The sequence below is a fragment of the Eumetopias jubatus genome, unplaced genomic scaffold (genome assembly GCF_037043125.1).
Source record: "Eumetopias jubatus isolate StellerSeaLion01/CBP00866 unplaced genomic scaffold, mEumJub1_p1.0 scaffold_14, whole genome shotgun sequence".
Lineage (NCBI taxonomy): Eukaryota > Metazoa > Chordata > Mammalia > Carnivora > Otariidae > Eumetopias > Eumetopias jubatus.
In genome coordinates, this window is record NW_028274820.1 from 10177553 (window position 1) to 10194112 (window position 16560).

Below are 16560 nucleotides of genomic sequence, written 5' to 3' on the forward strand. Positions count from 1 at the left end.
TAAACATCGGGGTGCATGTATCCCTTTGAATTAATATTTCTGTATTCTTTGGGGAAAATACCTAGTAGTGCAGTTGCTGGGTCACAGGGTAGCTCTATTTTTAACTTTTTTGAGGAACCTCCATACTGTTCTCCAGAGTGGCTGCCCCTGTTCGCATTTCCACCAACAGTGCAAGAGGGTTCCCCTTTCTCCACTTCCTCATCAAAACCTGTTTAATACTAATGTCTTAATGAAAGAAGATGTTACTTGAAAGACACATCATGCACTGTGCAGTTTCATTGAGTTAAGAGCAGCTCTATTACCATATGCTTCTACACATAAGTTTACAAACACATCTTTTTTTAAAGTTTTTATTATAAGTCCAGTTAGTTAACATACAGTATATTAGTTTCCAGTGTACAATAGCGTGATTCAACACTCCCATACAACACCCCGTGCTCATCCTAACAAGTGCGCTCCTTAATCCGCATCACCTGTTTAACAACCCCCCACCTCTCTTCTTATATACCACATTTTCTTTACCCATTCATCTGTCAGTGGACACTTAGGTTGTTTCCATATTCTGGTTATTGTGAATAATGCTTCAAGGAACATAGGAATGCAGGAAAAATCTCTTTGAGATTTTGATTTCAATTCTTTTGGATCTATACTCAGAAGTGGGATTGCCAGATCATATGGTAGTTCTGTTTTCTTACATCTGCTTCCTCCCAGCTTTTTTTCAGTTCATGGTTGCTCAAAAGAAATCAGGTGCTCCTAAACCATCTTGTGTATGATAAGCAGGTACCGTTTAAATTTTTCTGTTTTCTGAAGAAAATTATACTGTAAGATATGTTCTTTTTCTCAGATAAAGGTTCTGTTCCCTTCATATAGTTGTAGGTCTTCACAGGCTCCTTTTTATTTTGCTGCTGTGTGTTCATTCCTTAGTAGAGGTTGCCTCTGCCTCATGCCGGCCACAGGCAGAACCTTACCTGCCCCACCACCTGCAGCCCCTCCCCCTCACTCAGGCCTGGAACCCACTTAAGGTCCACATCCAATCTCTACTGAAGTTGGCAGAAGGCTGTGACCTCTTTCCTCAGACTTCCAAGACAACAGATGAGTCGGATGCCACTTGACCCTCACTCCGGTCCTCCTGAAGTGGACCAAGTCTCAGAGCACTGTCCCTGTCCCCCTTTGTGGGGATGACCGTGCATTCAAAGACATCCAACAGCTAGCCCTGGTCCATCTCTTCCTACCATGGTATACCCTCAAAACGAAGGCTGTCATCTTTGCACATGTCAATAAAGCAAGAACTGGCTAGAGTGAGGAAAAAGAAGGTGGTGTGGCATTCGGGAAGCGTCTCTGGCCATATATGAAAATGTCTTTTGCATAGAGGGCTATCACCACCTGATTTTTCAGTGAGTGGCGTTCCTAAATCCCAGGCTCCGGTACAGCACATTCTTTCCAAGTCAGAGGGATGAGCCTGCAGGATATAGTCCAAAAATGGTTTCTCTCAACCTGTTCCCATCATCGATGGGTTTTGCAATGAGGTATTCTTGTATTTTCCCCAGTTGCCAGTTTGATGGTGGGTTTTCTGGTATGGATAATTCCCACAGCATCAACAGGAGGAACAGCAGATATTACTAACCTGCTGTATTACCGTGGATTCCCACATTCACTTACTTATTCTTTACAATTGGCTATAAGATCATGAAGGCAATAATAATTATTGCTACTTTATGACGAACAAAGTGGGGCTCAGAGCGGTGAAGGGACTTGCTCACGGTCGCGTGTTTTGAATGGGATGGCGTAGTCCTTGTGCACGGGCCCCACTATCTTTCCCGCTACCTTCCATTGTTCCTCTCTACTCTATGGATTGTGGTAAAACATTCCTAATTTAAGGCTACTTTCCTCCCCAACAATTCAGTACATGGTATGCTTCTTAGAAACTTTGTTTGCCAACTCCAAGTCTGTGTGTGCTCAATTAATAAAGAATTAGACCATTTTATGTGTGTGTCTTTCGTCACAGCGCTGGTTCGTGTCACAACTGAAAGCAGAATTCAAGTCCTCTCATTTTAGATTCAGACCTTCTTCTTTCTTGTATATGATACCATCTCACTAAATAGAATGAGGGGGAAAATATTTTGCCAGAAATTCCCTAATGTACATTTCAAAATGACTAAAATTCTTGGCACGAGTCTCGGCTGTTGTGCTCCTTTGCTAGTGTGAGGTGCCCTGGAGAAACAGGGCTGACGGCATTGTGGGGGGGGGGTTTCCTGGCATTCCGCTGGGCCTCTGGCTGTTTCCATCCTAGGGCAAGGGCTGCATGCACTTAACGGCATACGGAAATCCGAGGCTAAGCAAGTTGTTTGCATTAGTGTGCTATTTGCATAATAAACCATAATGATCCTTTCCGTTCATTGATTCCTAGTGGTGTACTCTTGGCAATTTTGTTAAGTGATAAATGAAAATATGGGCACCGCAGACCACTGAGATGAGCACCCCAGTTCCTTTACTTTCTGTTCTGGCTCAGGATTTATTTCCCACCCTAACACACATCCCCAAGTCCTCACAGCATAAATTACTGTCATTCTCCAAGTGGAGGACACATCCAGTAAGAGAGAAGGTCCTTAGGAGCAGATTCTGGCTCTGGAGGCTTTTCTGCTACACAAAGCACGCCCCCCACGCCAGACCCTCTTCCAATTCATGCAACTACACAGGAGCTGGTCGTGCAGACTTACTGAACTGGCAGACTTACTGCACTGGCAGACTTGCATTAGTGGACATTCTTTCTCCATACACTTCAGAGTCCAGGTACTGAGACATGCTAAGGGGCTTGTGGGGAGGAATTTGTGGTTCCCAGGGGACAATGGCACCCTAGGAGCCCACTTTGGGGAACTGCGGCGCATTCAACATCCCAGAGGATAGGACCTGCATAATGCACGTTCCCACTGAACGTGTCTACTGACAAAATTTCTGATTCCTTTGACTCTCAAAGAGGGAGGGATTCGCCCTACCACAGATCAAAAAAAAAAAAAAAAAAGATTACACAGAGACAATTATTTAATAAACTGTTTGGCCTGTCCTATAAATACATTGATGTGACTGGCGGTGATTACGAAAGAACATTTTTGCTGTAGCAAACTCAGCTAGGCTTCCAAAACATTCCCGGGAAAGGTCAGTTTTGGCTAAGGTCGCACAAAGGCAAAACGCAAGCCAGTAACATCACATGGGCCCAATCTACCCTGCCCGTTTGCCAGGCTGTTTAATAAAAACTGAAAGCTTATTAGGAAAATCACGACCAGTAATCTAATAATGTCATTCCCACTTAACTAATAATTTCATTCCCTGCGAGTCAGCTTTCTAAGGAGGCATAACAATAGAAAGGTCATTGAACAGACTCTGGTTTCAATTTCCAAACATGTAGGCAGTAGTTCTCAACTGGGCATGATTTTGCCCTCCAGGGGATATCTAGCAATATCCCAAGTTGGTGTGGATGCTATTGGTATCAGCGGGCGAGAGGCCAGGGATGTTGCTGTACATCCTTCACAGGATGGAAACCCTGCTGTGAATAGTTACCCCCCTCTTCCTCCTGGTGGCTGATGGCACATCTCTGAGACACAGACTTTCCTGTCCTTACTAATCTCCCCCCTCACTTTCTCATGGGTCTTCTTCAGATAAAAAGCCCGTTGGATGAAAGGCCCACAGGTCAGTCACACTCACCTTTCCCTGCTGGTCCGTTTTGATCTCCCAGCCCCGGGGCAATTCCAGCCTCGTGTCTGCAAACATGTTGATGAAATTCACCAAGTCGCGGTTGTGCTGGTAGCGCTCGAAATTGCGTGCGTCCCGCCGGACTTTCAGAATCATGTGCTTTAAGCAGGTGCTACTGGTGAAGACTCGGTAGGCACCCTGAGAGGGGGTCAGGGCCGATTGGGATAGGGTGTTGGGGTGGGGGGTAGGAAAAATACATACTAAGTACACCTTGAGCACCTTAACGTAATGTAACCTGATTGCTAACACAGTCATTTATTGTGAGCATTGAGGGGGAAGCCTCAGACGGGAAGATCTTGCTCAAAAATTAAATGTGCACTGTAAACACACATGATCTGTTTGATCTGTACTGGTATTTCCTCAGCCGTGGATACTGTCACGCTCCGTGTGCATCTCAAAGGCTCTCCCTCCCCTCCTCCCCAGTCAGCGCTAGGCTGGGCTCTCTTGAGTCTCCATTACTGGGAGCATTGCTCCTCTATCTTCTCCACCCTTCTTTCTCTGCCTGCACCAAGGCGGATTAATTTAGGGTCCCTGGGGATTTAAGGCCAGACTTCAGAGGTCTGTCACAAACTTTTGTGTGTGGAGGGGTTGGAGATGAGAAGAAAGGAAAAAGTTTCAGGAGTTTCTAAGTGTGCCAAATGATGATTTTTTTGGTCCACAGGGCTGGTGTGCATGTGGTAAAAGCAAACACTGTTTGCTACCAGAGCAGGCCGGTGCAGTGTCTCTTCCTGGCCAGGGCCACCTGGCGCCCGGTGTTTGAGGGCATCAACATCTGGCATCCTTGCCCCCCTCTGTGACTCACCCCTGCACCAGTGGGCCACTGCTCTGGGTCTAACAATGGATGTCCCAGAAGCTTCTCAAATATCACCTGCTAAAAACTGGTCTCTCCCCAGCCACAGCCTCTGTCACCTATCAAATCATTGCACCTGCTAATGGAGACATGCCCTAACTCAGGTGCCCAAAGCGGAAAGGACTCAGACTTTCTTGAGTCCTCACCTTGCCTGCTTCCATCACAATGGTCCCCCTTACCCTACTCCCAGCCCCTGCCTTAGGTGGGCCCCGATCATCTCTCACTTGTGAGGCTGGATCAGCCTCTAGCCGTGTAGCCCCTCAGTCTTTGTACTTCTAACGGAGAAGATGTTTAATCAAACACCTGATCCTGTAACACAAATGCCTAGGACTTCTCTTGGTTCCCGCTGCCTTCCGAAGTATACCTAGGCTCCTTCTCAGGACTTACCCTGAGTTTTGCCACTTTTTCTCCAGGCCTTCTTCCCACCTCTGCCTGTCATCACATCCCACCCTCACAGACCCAACCCCCAGCCCCTTCACCGCTGCGTCCTTTCTCCCTCCCTCTGGAGCTTCTCACCCACTTGCAACCTTCCTGACTCAGTTCGGCAGCCACCTCCTTCGGGATGCTCCCCTATGCTGTATCTCCTGTGTTTCCAGAGCATTTTATTCCTCCCTGAGGTTGGGCCCTGTCCCGTCACGTCAGACTGGTCTTTGTACATGTCTGTCACTCCACAAATTGGGGAGCTCGTGCTGTTCAGGTATCCCACTGGCTCTGTGATGCAAGCACCTAAATCTGCATCTGTCCACAGAAAATGTTTGTCAAATGAAAGAATTAATGAATATAGTGATAGCATGTCGTTGCTTTCTTGAAAATAAAAAAAAGAAATAAAAACTATATATGTAAAAATATTAAATTTAACTTAAGCATGGTACTTGAACAACTAATTTTATTAAAGGGAAAACTAGATATTTATCTAGGAGAAATCTATTTTAACACTTCTTTAATGAAAGTGATTTTATAAAATGATTCAGGCTGAGGGGCATCTGTCAACTTCATAATCTTGTTCCTTTAAAATTTTAACAATAATAGAAACTCGTATCTGTTTCCAAACGACTTTCACTGGTATTAGTACATGTGAGCCTAACAAAAACAAAGAAGCAACAGTGTTGCCAAATCCAGCTTTTCTCCTTTTTGGGAGACCCACAGATAGTAAAAAGAGTGGAACCAGTGGTTTTGTTTTTGTTTTTTTCGATCCTGCTTAGGTTAAAACGCCATCCTTTTTAACCTACTAAACAAGTTCGCAAAGGAGTATTTTGAGTTTTGACGGAAGCCAGGTGGGCTCCCTCTGTATTCTGGAGCACTCACGTAATTGGCGTGTAGTACAGTGAAGAACTCGGGGTTGGTGATGAACTTCACCGCTGGGGACTGCAGCAACAAGGTGATTTTTTGTGAATTCACGGGAGAAAGTGACCCTTCTCTCCTCAGATCTGGAAAAAGTGAAGCAAAGCAACAGATGCATCGGGAAAAAGTCATTTCAAATACAGTAGTACTCTCCCTATACCAGCAGTGTGTTAGCTTTGACTGGACAGACTGTGGTTCTGACTGGTGATTTGATCGGGTGTCACAGTGATGCGTGCCAGTTAAGAGTCATTATTTCCTAGGAGTGCTCCTGCGTAACTTCAGTTAGGCTCAAGTCCTCGAACATCTTTTTTTTTTTTTTTTTTAAAGATTTTATTTATTTATTTGAGAGAGAGAGAATGAGAGATAGAAAGCACGAGAGGGAAGAGGGTCAGAGGGAGAAGCAGACTCCCTGCTGAGCAGGGAGCCCGATGCGGGACTCGATCCCGGGACTCCAGGATCATGACCTGAGCCGAAGGCAGTCGCTTAACCAACTGAGCCACCCAGGCGCCCCGAACATCTTTTTTTTTTTTTAAAAGTGAAACATTACTTTATTCCAGGACTTCTCAAAACCTTTAATAATGTACACTAGAAATTTCTGGGGGAAGTGATGTAGTTAGTAGTTCCTTCCTGAGGTTTTCTTTTTTTTTTTTTACTTTTTAAAAATTTTATTATGTTATGTTAATCACTGTACATTACGTCATTAGTTTTTGATGCAGTGTTCCATGATTCATTGCTTGCGTATAACACCCAGTGCTCCACGCAGAACGTGCCCTCTTTAATACCCATCACCAGGCTAAGCCATCCCCCACCCCCTCCCCTCTAGAACCCTCCGTTTGTTTCTCAGAGTCCACAGTCTCTCATGGTTCATCTCCCCCTCCGATTTCCCCCCCTTCATTTTTCCCTTCCTACTATCTTCTTTCTTTCTTTCTTTCTTTCTTTCTTTCTTTCTTTCTTTCTTTCTTTCTTTCTTTCTTTTTTAACATATAATGTATTATTTGTTTCAGAGGAACATCTTGTCTCTTTTATTACAATGACGGTTTTCTTATTTTCCTTATGAGTTGCCAAGCGTAGTTATGGTTGTTTGCAGAAAGAAGCACAATTCTTCCCCTCCCTGCATCCACACCCATCTGCCGGAGACCCCGCACTGCTCCCCTTGTTGACTTGAGATAGCCTGTGCCTTGCTTTAAGCAACAGGACTTGGCAGAGCTTGTACGCCAGGGTTTCAAGAAGTCTTTGTGTCCTCACTCTCTCTTAGAACCCTGCCACCACTGTGAGAACAAGCCTGGGCTAGCCTGGGACAAGATGAGAAGCTACGGCAAGCAGGCACAAGCCAGCCCAGCGGAGGCCCGGTCAGGCCGGCCAGCCCGCCGCTGGCTGGGTAGCTGATTAAGGACGCATGCGTGAGCAGAAAGCCGGCTTCTCCCTCTCCCGCTCCCCCTGCTTGGGCTCCCTCTCTCGCTGTGTCTCTCTGTCAAATAAATAAATAAAATCTTAAAAAAGAGAGAGAGAGAGAGAGAGAGAGAAGGTGGATTGGGATATCACTGTGATAACCTTAGGTGATCACAGGTATAAAAATCTGAAGCCAGTCTTCTCCACCTTTTGAATATTCTTGTCTGAGTTCCACTCAGGCAGCTTCAAAGAAATGAAAAGCAGACCCCTGGCAGATGCCTGGCCTACACTATTAGGTAACCAGGCTCAGGGGCAGAGTGCGTAAGGTAAGCTCAGGGGAAAAACCTCTTTACTCCCAGGTTGCTCCCGCAAGGGGGAATTGTACTTTATTCCAAATGCAAACAAATAATTATTCCTAATCTTGTCAGGTAGCTTCTTTGAAGTAGCCTGTGAATTTTCATTGCATGTTTTATTTATAAGTGGAAAATTCTTAGGACACCAACAGATAAATTCACTCCACAAGAAATGATTAGGCCACTGAAGAAATTGCCTCGGTGCACCAGGATGAGTTCTCCTACTGCAAATTCATTTCTTCTTTATGTTTGTGGTGGGAAACTCCTGTCTGTTTCACCTTGCCGGCACCAAGCCTCTTTCCCGGCCACCCTGACTGACCTGCCCCATTCCATTGCTCTTCTCCCCCAGGACCCAGTGCATCCCGCAAGGCAGGGCGGGGGTTCACACACTAGGTCACACTGCCACCAGATGCCATCCCAGAAGGCTCCAGTCCCTCCCTCCCATACCTAAGCTCGACTGAGAAGATTCGGCCTCTGAGTCGCTCCCACCACCTCCTCCGCTTCCTCCTGCCGGGGTCTGCTCACCACTTTGGCTGCCGGAATCTTCTTCGGGCCTCTCTGTTGCAATGGTTCGCTGAATATTTTGATACCTTTGCATCAGAAAATGGAAAGACAGGAGTTAACTTCTGCTTATTGGCTTGTTGGGGGCTGATGCTCTGAATCGGCTAACTGGAGAAATCTGTAAAGAATTGTCTTGCATATCAGCAAAGAAATGCTTAAAGTTCCCACAAGATACCAAAACAGTTGGCAAGACACGCGTGTCCAGATGAGTGGACTTCTTTTTGTTCTGTAAACTGTGCTAAGTTTCAAGTATGGTGACTTTTACACATTAACGCAGATAACTAGTCACAAAAAAACAGCCTCTGCCCTGCATTAAGCAAAACCAGACAAAGTCTAAAATAACAGTTTGGGAAATAACTTAAAATGTTACAACTAAGATATCGAACTACTTCTACATTATTGTCATGAGTCTACAAACCAGAGTAATAGTTCTACTCACTTCTTGTTATCTGACAGGTAACTGATATCCCTGGCAGGAACTGTGGAAATACTGCATACTAAAAGCACGTTGGCTGACAAACAAATGTTTTCTGCTGATTTGAAGGCTCATTTTATTTTTCCTACCCAGTTGAGGATTCAGCCAGTCAGTCACCTTCCCAGGTACTTACAATATTTACTAACTCTTCCAGTATGCCCAAGTTCTGTGCCGGACTTTCAGATCAGAGTCAGGAGGATAGGATAGCAGCCTCTGAACACACACAGTGGATGCAGAGCAAAGAGGGAAATGGCATGTAAGCCGTGACTCTAGCAATGTCAAAAAGCTGTCCTGAAGCGTAAGACACAGACGAGGAAACACCTAGATGCATACATTTTGAATCAGTATGAACCTATTGGGGACCTTGCAGGGAAAGAATGTAGAGTAACATGCACAGAAGAGTTCACTCTTGGGGACCTTTGAGAAGCTGCGTAGTGGCACCAGGATGTGTGGGCCTCGGGCAGCGCGAGGGGGCCAGCAGAGGGGGAGGCAGGGAGCGCTGACAGGCCCCAGTTCGGATGTTATTCTTTAGGCATGGGTTCTCCAACTTGAGCTGCAGCAGAATCACCGACAGCCTTGTTGCAACGGAGACGGCTGGGCCTCACTCCCAGAATTTCTCGGATTCAGTAGGTCTTTGGAGGAAGGAGGAAGAATCTGCATTTCTAACTTGTTCCCAGGTGATGTTGATGCTGCTGGTCCAGGGACCAACTCTGAGAACCACCGCTCTAGGGACTGGCTAGTTGCTGAAAAAGAGGTTGAGCTAGCCACTGAGAATGATGACTTCCATCAAGGTGGGGCATGCACTGGAGGAGGAGAGCATGAACTGGGGAGAGTAGGTGGGAAGCAGCCACTGCAACGGTCCGGGCTGCAGGTGCTAAAGCCCTGGACACAGGCAGACATGGTGGATCACGGTGGCCCTGCAAGAATGCCGCTGGGGGAGGGGAGCACTGCAGGGAGAGTAAGAGCTTCTGTCTCTGCCCACGAAAGGCAGACACTTCCTAGACCTCCCTGCCTCTGGTGGCCCGCTCTGCCTAATTTACTCTGTATTTTAAAGGCAGATGCCCAGCTGTGTCCTTCCTCTTTGCCCTATTTCCCTCAGTCCAAGTAGCCTCCTTCTCCTCCCCACATGCCTCTATTTTGCGTAACGTCTCAGCCTACTGAGGCGTATGACCAGGCTTCAGCTTCCCTTTGCCTCGAGGCACAGCAGGAACGGGAGAAGGAGCCGAATTCCGGAGAGACCGCGCGGCGGAATTTGTGTAATTTTACATGGAGACTCAGCAGGACTCGGGGCCTGTCTGGATGGGGAGGTTGAAAAAGGAGGAGACAACCGTGAAGGGTAAGTGAAGGAGCCCACGCTGAAAAAGGAGGCGTAGGCGAGCAGGCAGGAGGGGAGGGAAGATCCTGGTGTGGATCAGGACAGGCTGACTTGGAGGTCGCTGATTTCATGCAAGTGACAACAGGCAAAGGAACGTTGCTGTACGAGTCCCGTGGCCCGGAAAGAGATACGGGGGTGAAGGAAGAGGAGAGTGAGAGTCCAGGGAGCAGCAAATAACCAGGTCTCCAAACGCAGTCCAACCTGGGGGCAATGGGGACATATCGTTACGGACAAGCCTTTCTCTGTATCTTAAAAAGGATGTTTTTGTTGTTGTTGTTGTTGTTTGTTTTTTTTCCCTCAAGTGTGGTCTCTAGACCACTTGCAAGAGAGTCAGCTGGGTTACTGTTATAATCACAGGAACTGAAGCAACCTGGAAACCTGCATTTCTAAGAAGTCCTTCAGGTAGCATTACTTCCATCTAGGTTTAAGAATCACTGGTTGCTTTAAGTTGTATTTTCTCTAGAAGAGGCTCAGCCACTCACCCCTGACATGTGTCAGGAGACACCTTTGCCTGCAGCAGTGACTGTGAGGCATTCCGGAGAAGGCCTCTAGTAAGAAAACATGGAGGGGGCGGGAAGGGCAAAGGATCAATACGGAGAAATACACATGTTTATTTACCATGTCAACATGTCTGTGGTCTGGAGGTTGTGGGGAAGGTGAAGGATGGCTGTCTCCCGTTCTCCCTGTTGGAACTCAGGGAGTGCCACCACAGTGGGAAGGACAGAGTGGGCCAGTGAGAAGCTGCCTGAGTGTGTAACCTTGACCGGGGGAGGACTGGAATTGCCAAGGACTAGGGTTGCTGCTGTCGGGAGGATCCCCTAAATGACTCACGGCAGGCTGCGTCTCCCAAAAATGGCTCAACAATATTTTTAGTCCCGCATGCTCTGTTAGAACCTAATTACTCATCTCTTAAGAGGTAGACTCAATGTCCCCTCCCCTTGAACCTGGGAAGATCTTGTGGCTACCTTGACTAACTGAGGATAATATAAGTGACAGTTTGCAGTGGCCATGCTGTGAGGCCACATGGGAAGCCCACGGGCAGGTGTTTTGGCTGACAGTCACAGCCAGCATCAACCTCCAGATATGTGGGTCACCAGCCCCAGCCACCCTCTGCAACCACACGACAGGACCCCAAGAGAGAACGTTTTCACTGAACCCAGTCAGCCCCGAGAACCATGAGAAATAAAAATGATATGTAATAACAATGACGGTAGCAATAAATTATCATTGTTTTATGCCACCAAGTTCGGGTGGTTTGTTCCTCCGCAGTAGATACCCAGAGCAGGGCACAGACAAATACAAAGTTGTAGCCTCACTTTTCCTTCCCAAAGTGCAGGGACCACAGAAGAGAATTTCTATGAATCAATGTGCTCTTATTTGATGATGCAAATGTCAGTAATTTCACAACCTGCTGTGTCCTCAGTTGGACTTGGGTTGTCTTGTGCCTTAACTGAGTCAATGGCCTCAAATCCCAGGTACCACACCCCAACCCTGATCTTTGCTGAAGTGCAGTGACAGTTTTGGGGAAACAGGACACACAGTTTGTGGAGGGATCACTCAGCGAGGGCAGGATCGCAGCCTCATGCTCGCTCTGTTTTAAAGATGAGAGAGGAAGTCAGAAAGCAGGTTCTCTCACATTTCATCAAGAATTATCCTTCCATGTCCTCCTTCATTTTTTTTCAGAAAAAGGCCAAATTTTATATTATATAAAGAGTTTATGGAAATTGGTAAGAAAGTCAGCTGGAATATCTAATTTACAAATGAATACACACACACACACACACACACACACACACACACACGGGGACACACAAAACCCAGCAAGAAAATAACCTTCCACAATGGAGCCAAACCAAACAAATACCAACCAAACAAAGCCCAAGACCATACAATTCTTGTGGGAGGAGCTACAATTGGTAAAAGAAAAGCTTATGGAGACAAAAGTTGACGCTCCCTGTAGGAAGTGAAATGTAAGAACCAAAATACCAAGGAGCACCTCTTAAGTCAACAAAACCACACCAAAAGATGGGCTGGAAGGGAAGCTGTTGTTGCTGGTAGAGCGAGTCCCCAGAAACACTTTGGAAAACATTAGGCATAGATATCAAATACCAAAACCATAGTGATCTCCCGTGGACTGCTCTTTTGAGAATATAACCCCAAGGAAACACTACTATGAGACAACACTAATATTTAACAGGGCCTTTAGCCTTACTCAAAATAGTGATGGAAAGCAATAAGGAAAACATCCAGCAATAGGGCAAACTAACTAAAGTACATCCGTTCCTTGGAATACTATACAGCCATTTAAATGATACTCAAAGGCTCTGTAGCAATATGAAAATGCTTATAGCGTGGTAAGTGAGGAGAGAATATAAAACTAACTATATTATCATCACAGCTATGCAAGGCCTACACATGTGCATGGAAATTAAAGACAAGATTTTTTTAGAAGAAAAGGTAAACCCTGGGGTAGTACAATTATAGATACATCGTTTTTTTCTCTCATATTTCAAACTTCCCATGTCTCAATAATATAAACATTTTATCCAAATAACTACAAACACCAAACTTTAGTTGATTATTTAAAGTGAGGATACATATTTATATTTTCCGCTTGTTCAATAAAAAATACCTGTGAAGGTAAATTGAGTTAATTCAGAATATTCTGGAAGTGTAAGGATTAACCAGAGAAACTGTCTTACACTGAGTCCTGGTAGACTCTGGCACCACACCAGGCACTGGGAAGGGTACCCAGAAGGACAAGGCAGAAGGTTTCAATCACAGGATTGCACAAGAGGCAACCACCGGCTCTGTGTGGAGGGTTCTGGGAGGATTTCAGGGACCACAGGACATTCTCGTGGGCTTAGCGGAAAGGAGATGTGACCACGTGGCCGGCAGGCAGTGAGGGGCGTCTCTGCACTAGGAGCACGTGCTCAAGCCATAAAGGCCAGGAAGGGGGTGCTGCCTTCGGGCAGTGGTCGAGTTTGAATGTGGTCACCATAGGCTGCTTTGTGCACTCTGCTTCTCGCAGTGTGCGTCTCCTTGCACAAACAACACTTGACTTTCATAATCACGCTGTCGGGAGTCCAGGGAAACTCCTCTGATGGGGTCCAGGGCAGGCCACCCCAAAATATGCCATTTTGGCATGTTGGTTATTCTGAATTAAAGTCACTTAAGAAACAACCAGTGCGGGACACTCTGACCCTCCTCTGTTCTCCGGAAGGCAGGAGATGAATTCCCCACGTGAAGGGTACTCTTTCTGCACCTGGAGGCTGGTAGTCATCCTCATCACCAGGCATAGGGAATCAGGGTCAAGAAGGCTGTGTGAACAAACCTTGTTTCTCTTCACTAATGTACTACCCCAAGCCCAAACTTGTTTGTCTTGTCAATTCTTCACACACACACACACACACACACACACACACACACACACACACAAATGTTTCTTTGTCTGAAAGGTATAAAAGCTGCCTGCTTTTGGTCATTTCTTCGAGTCTCATGTTTCTGTGAGCTTCCATACATACAGAATTAAATTTGCTTTTCTCCTGTTAATCTTACGTATGTCAATTTAATTGTTAAGTCAGCTAAAGAACTTAGAAAGGAAGAAAGAAGGTTTTCCTTCCCTCCACCTTGCAACACTGAGAAATAATTTGTTTTGCTGTGAGAGAGGGATTGCTGTAAATTCCTTCTGATAAGCAACCGAAGGTTATCGAAGAACGACCCCCCGTGAGTGATCACATCCGTGCGGGAGAAAAGACAGGCAGTATACTTTTCTGTGGCTGCCTTATCAGGCCAAGGCACTGCAAAACTTTGCCTGCTTGAACTATTTGGTTAAGTGCTGAAGAGCCGGGATACTTATCTCAAGGTTATCTGGCCTTCCCTAGGTAGGTTTTTTTTTTTTTCACAAGAAATAAGTACTTTCGCAAGTCGCCAAATTCCTTTTCTTTTTATCTGTCCAGACGGGTGCAGCAAATACCACTTCCTGTTCTACAAAGTCTGGCTGCCTCTGCCAGTGTGTTCAGCTCCACAGGAGGGCACAGGAATTTACACATGAAAGCCTGCAAGACTTCTCTAGAGGCCTGATTCAGGATGGATTTGGCCTAATTTTTATGTTATACAACCTGAACATGATGAACCTTCATGGATTTTTGTGTCCTAGGTCAAGGTGCTTACTTCTGCTTCAATGCATTTTTTTTTTAAGATTTTATTTCTTTATTTGACAGAGAGAGACACAGCGAGAGAGGGAACACAAGCAGGGGGAGTGGGAGAGGGAGAAGCAGGCTTCCCGCCGAGCAGGGAGCCCGATGCGGGGCTCGATCCCAGGACCCTGGGATCACGACCCGAGCCGAAGGCAGACGCTTAACGACTGAGCCACCCAGGCGCCCCCATTGTTTTCTTTTAGTGCTTGAACTGTACCTCCCACAGATACAGCGTGGTGACACTCTCCCTATTTCTCAGCCTGCTAAACAAGTTCAGCCTCTCTGTTCTGTCTGTTTCTGCCTATGAAATCTCAGTCCGGTCTCTATGTAAAATGAGCTTGCTGAGTCCTCCACATTTTTATTTACCGGAGTTTTGTTGCAATCACCATGAAAGGGCTCTCCCGGGGATTTTTGGTGCATTCTTATCTAATAAAGCTGGGTTATCACAAGTTCTGTAATGTGTTTTCTTTCTGTGGGAATGACTGTAGAGAAATGTCCTGCCAGTGAAAATCCTTCATGGTTCTCATTAATGACTTTAAACGCTCGGCTACTGATGGGGAAGGAATGGAAAGTGAATGTCTTCCAAATGCTCAAGCAATAAAAGAATCCTGGTGATTTTCACCTAAGCAGGCTCCTCTGTGTACAACAGTAAACGGAAGCTCAATTTTTCACCTCTGTGTATTTTTCATAGGACTAAATTGTCCACTTTATTTTTCTGGCTGATACAGTTAACTTCCAGTTCCTTATTCTGTATAGTTCCTTTCACCTTTCCCTTTATTTCATCCTAATGAGATGGCATGTGGATACAGCTGATTTCAAGCCTGCAGTTTGTGGTCCCGGCTACTAAAAGTACCCCAAAGCTGCCATCTTGGCCTTAAAGAAGCAAGAGGTCGGGTATGATGCTCATGCCAGCTTACAGCATGAGAGAAATGCTATTTAGGGTCTCATTTGCGGGTTAAAAACAAAATGGCATCTTTACAATTTCACTAATAAGGGTCTAGTTTTTAGACAAAACAAGTCTCAAAAACTGTTTTTAAACATTTTTTTTTCCTAGGATGAAAGCCTTTTAGGAATTACTGAGTATATAGCAATTAGGGGACCAGGGTAGACATGAATACAGCGATGACACTGTTTTTTTTTTTTTTTTTTTCCCTCTAGGCAGCTTCTAGTATTCTTTATGGAACCCATCTTTGGAATGTTTTCAGCTGTTTGAGTTCTGGGCCCTTTTGAGAATCTCATGACCGATATGGACCAGTCTGACAGAAAAATGTGCATCCATGTATAATTTTGCATACAATTTCTGGAGAGTTCCTGGAACAATGGCATCCTCGGTGCATACCTGGGGAGGAGGGTGGTCCAGGGGCCCCTGGTTAAGAACACCTGTCTTTGAGCACATGCCATCAAGAAGCTCAGAGGATTCCCCATCTTTAAATGACACTCAGGCTTAGTTTGTCTCCTGCCACCAAATTCTAACGCTAGCTTTCCGAGTACCTACTATAAATGGGTTTCTTAAGATACATAATCACTTCCCAGTCTCCTCATACAATCTGAGCAGAAAAGTGTAAGGGGGTTTCTCTGGCTGCCATGCTCTTTTCCCAGGGGTTCCCAGGGGTTCACTGCATGCTGATCACCCACCGCCTGTTGAGTTGCTCCATCTGCTGGACGGACCCCGACCTCCGCATCCCATCAGGGGTAGCTGCCGATGTCGGACACTGCCAGGTGGTTGTGCGGTTCACATGGTCCACGTAAAAGACTCGCCCGTGGCTGTCAATGCGAGCTTCCCAGTCTGGTGTGTAATAAAAAGGCAAAAAGGAAAATCAAGGACAAACTACGGATTCATGGGAAACCGATACCACTGTCAGGTCTTCTGCAGGTAGAACTCACTGTGGGTTCCTTGCTGAAGGCCAGACGCTGCCCACAGCTCCCGCCATGACTTCTGAGGTACTAGGACTGAATTGGCATCCACTGGACTCAGCTTCTCTTAAACAGTAACTGTGGTTCCTCGAATATGACCTAGGTTACAATTCTCCTATTTTCTAAGGAGAAAGTCTGATGTTTATTTCTTCCTTTAACAATTTCCACCCTGTCAATCTTGTTGGCGACTCAAATTAGAGCTGGAAGACTTCAGCAGCCTCCAGGGAGAACTGACAGACTGAGGCCGGAGAACCCTTTCTTTGCTAAATCTGAGAGACAGCGACTAGTCGGTGAGGGGAGGATGGCCCTCACATTAAAACCACTTGTAATGACAGTTCTAAGATACTGTACCTGGA

General features: G+C 45.9%; 1 protein-coding gene across 3 annotated transcripts in view; it reads right to left on the reverse strand.

Moving 5' to 3' along the window:
- Positions 1-16560, reverse strand: part of HECW1 (HECT, C2 and WW domain containing E3 ubiquitin protein ligase 1) — a 430092-nt gene that overhangs the window by 78502 nt on the left and 335030 nt on the right. For all 3 annotated transcript variants that reach the window (XM_088018231.1, XM_088018230.1, XM_028108920.2), the window contains 4 exons: positions 15926-16076; positions 8128-8270; positions 5903-6024; positions 3700-3885 (listed from right to left, as the gene is read on the reverse strand). In XM_088018231.1, the coding sequence (XP_087874357.1) occupies positions 3700-3885; positions 5903-6024; positions 8128-8270; positions 15926-16076 (602 nt within the window). The remainder of the gene's footprint in view (positions 1-3699; positions 3886-5902; positions 6025-8127; positions 8271-15925; positions 16077-16560) is intronic.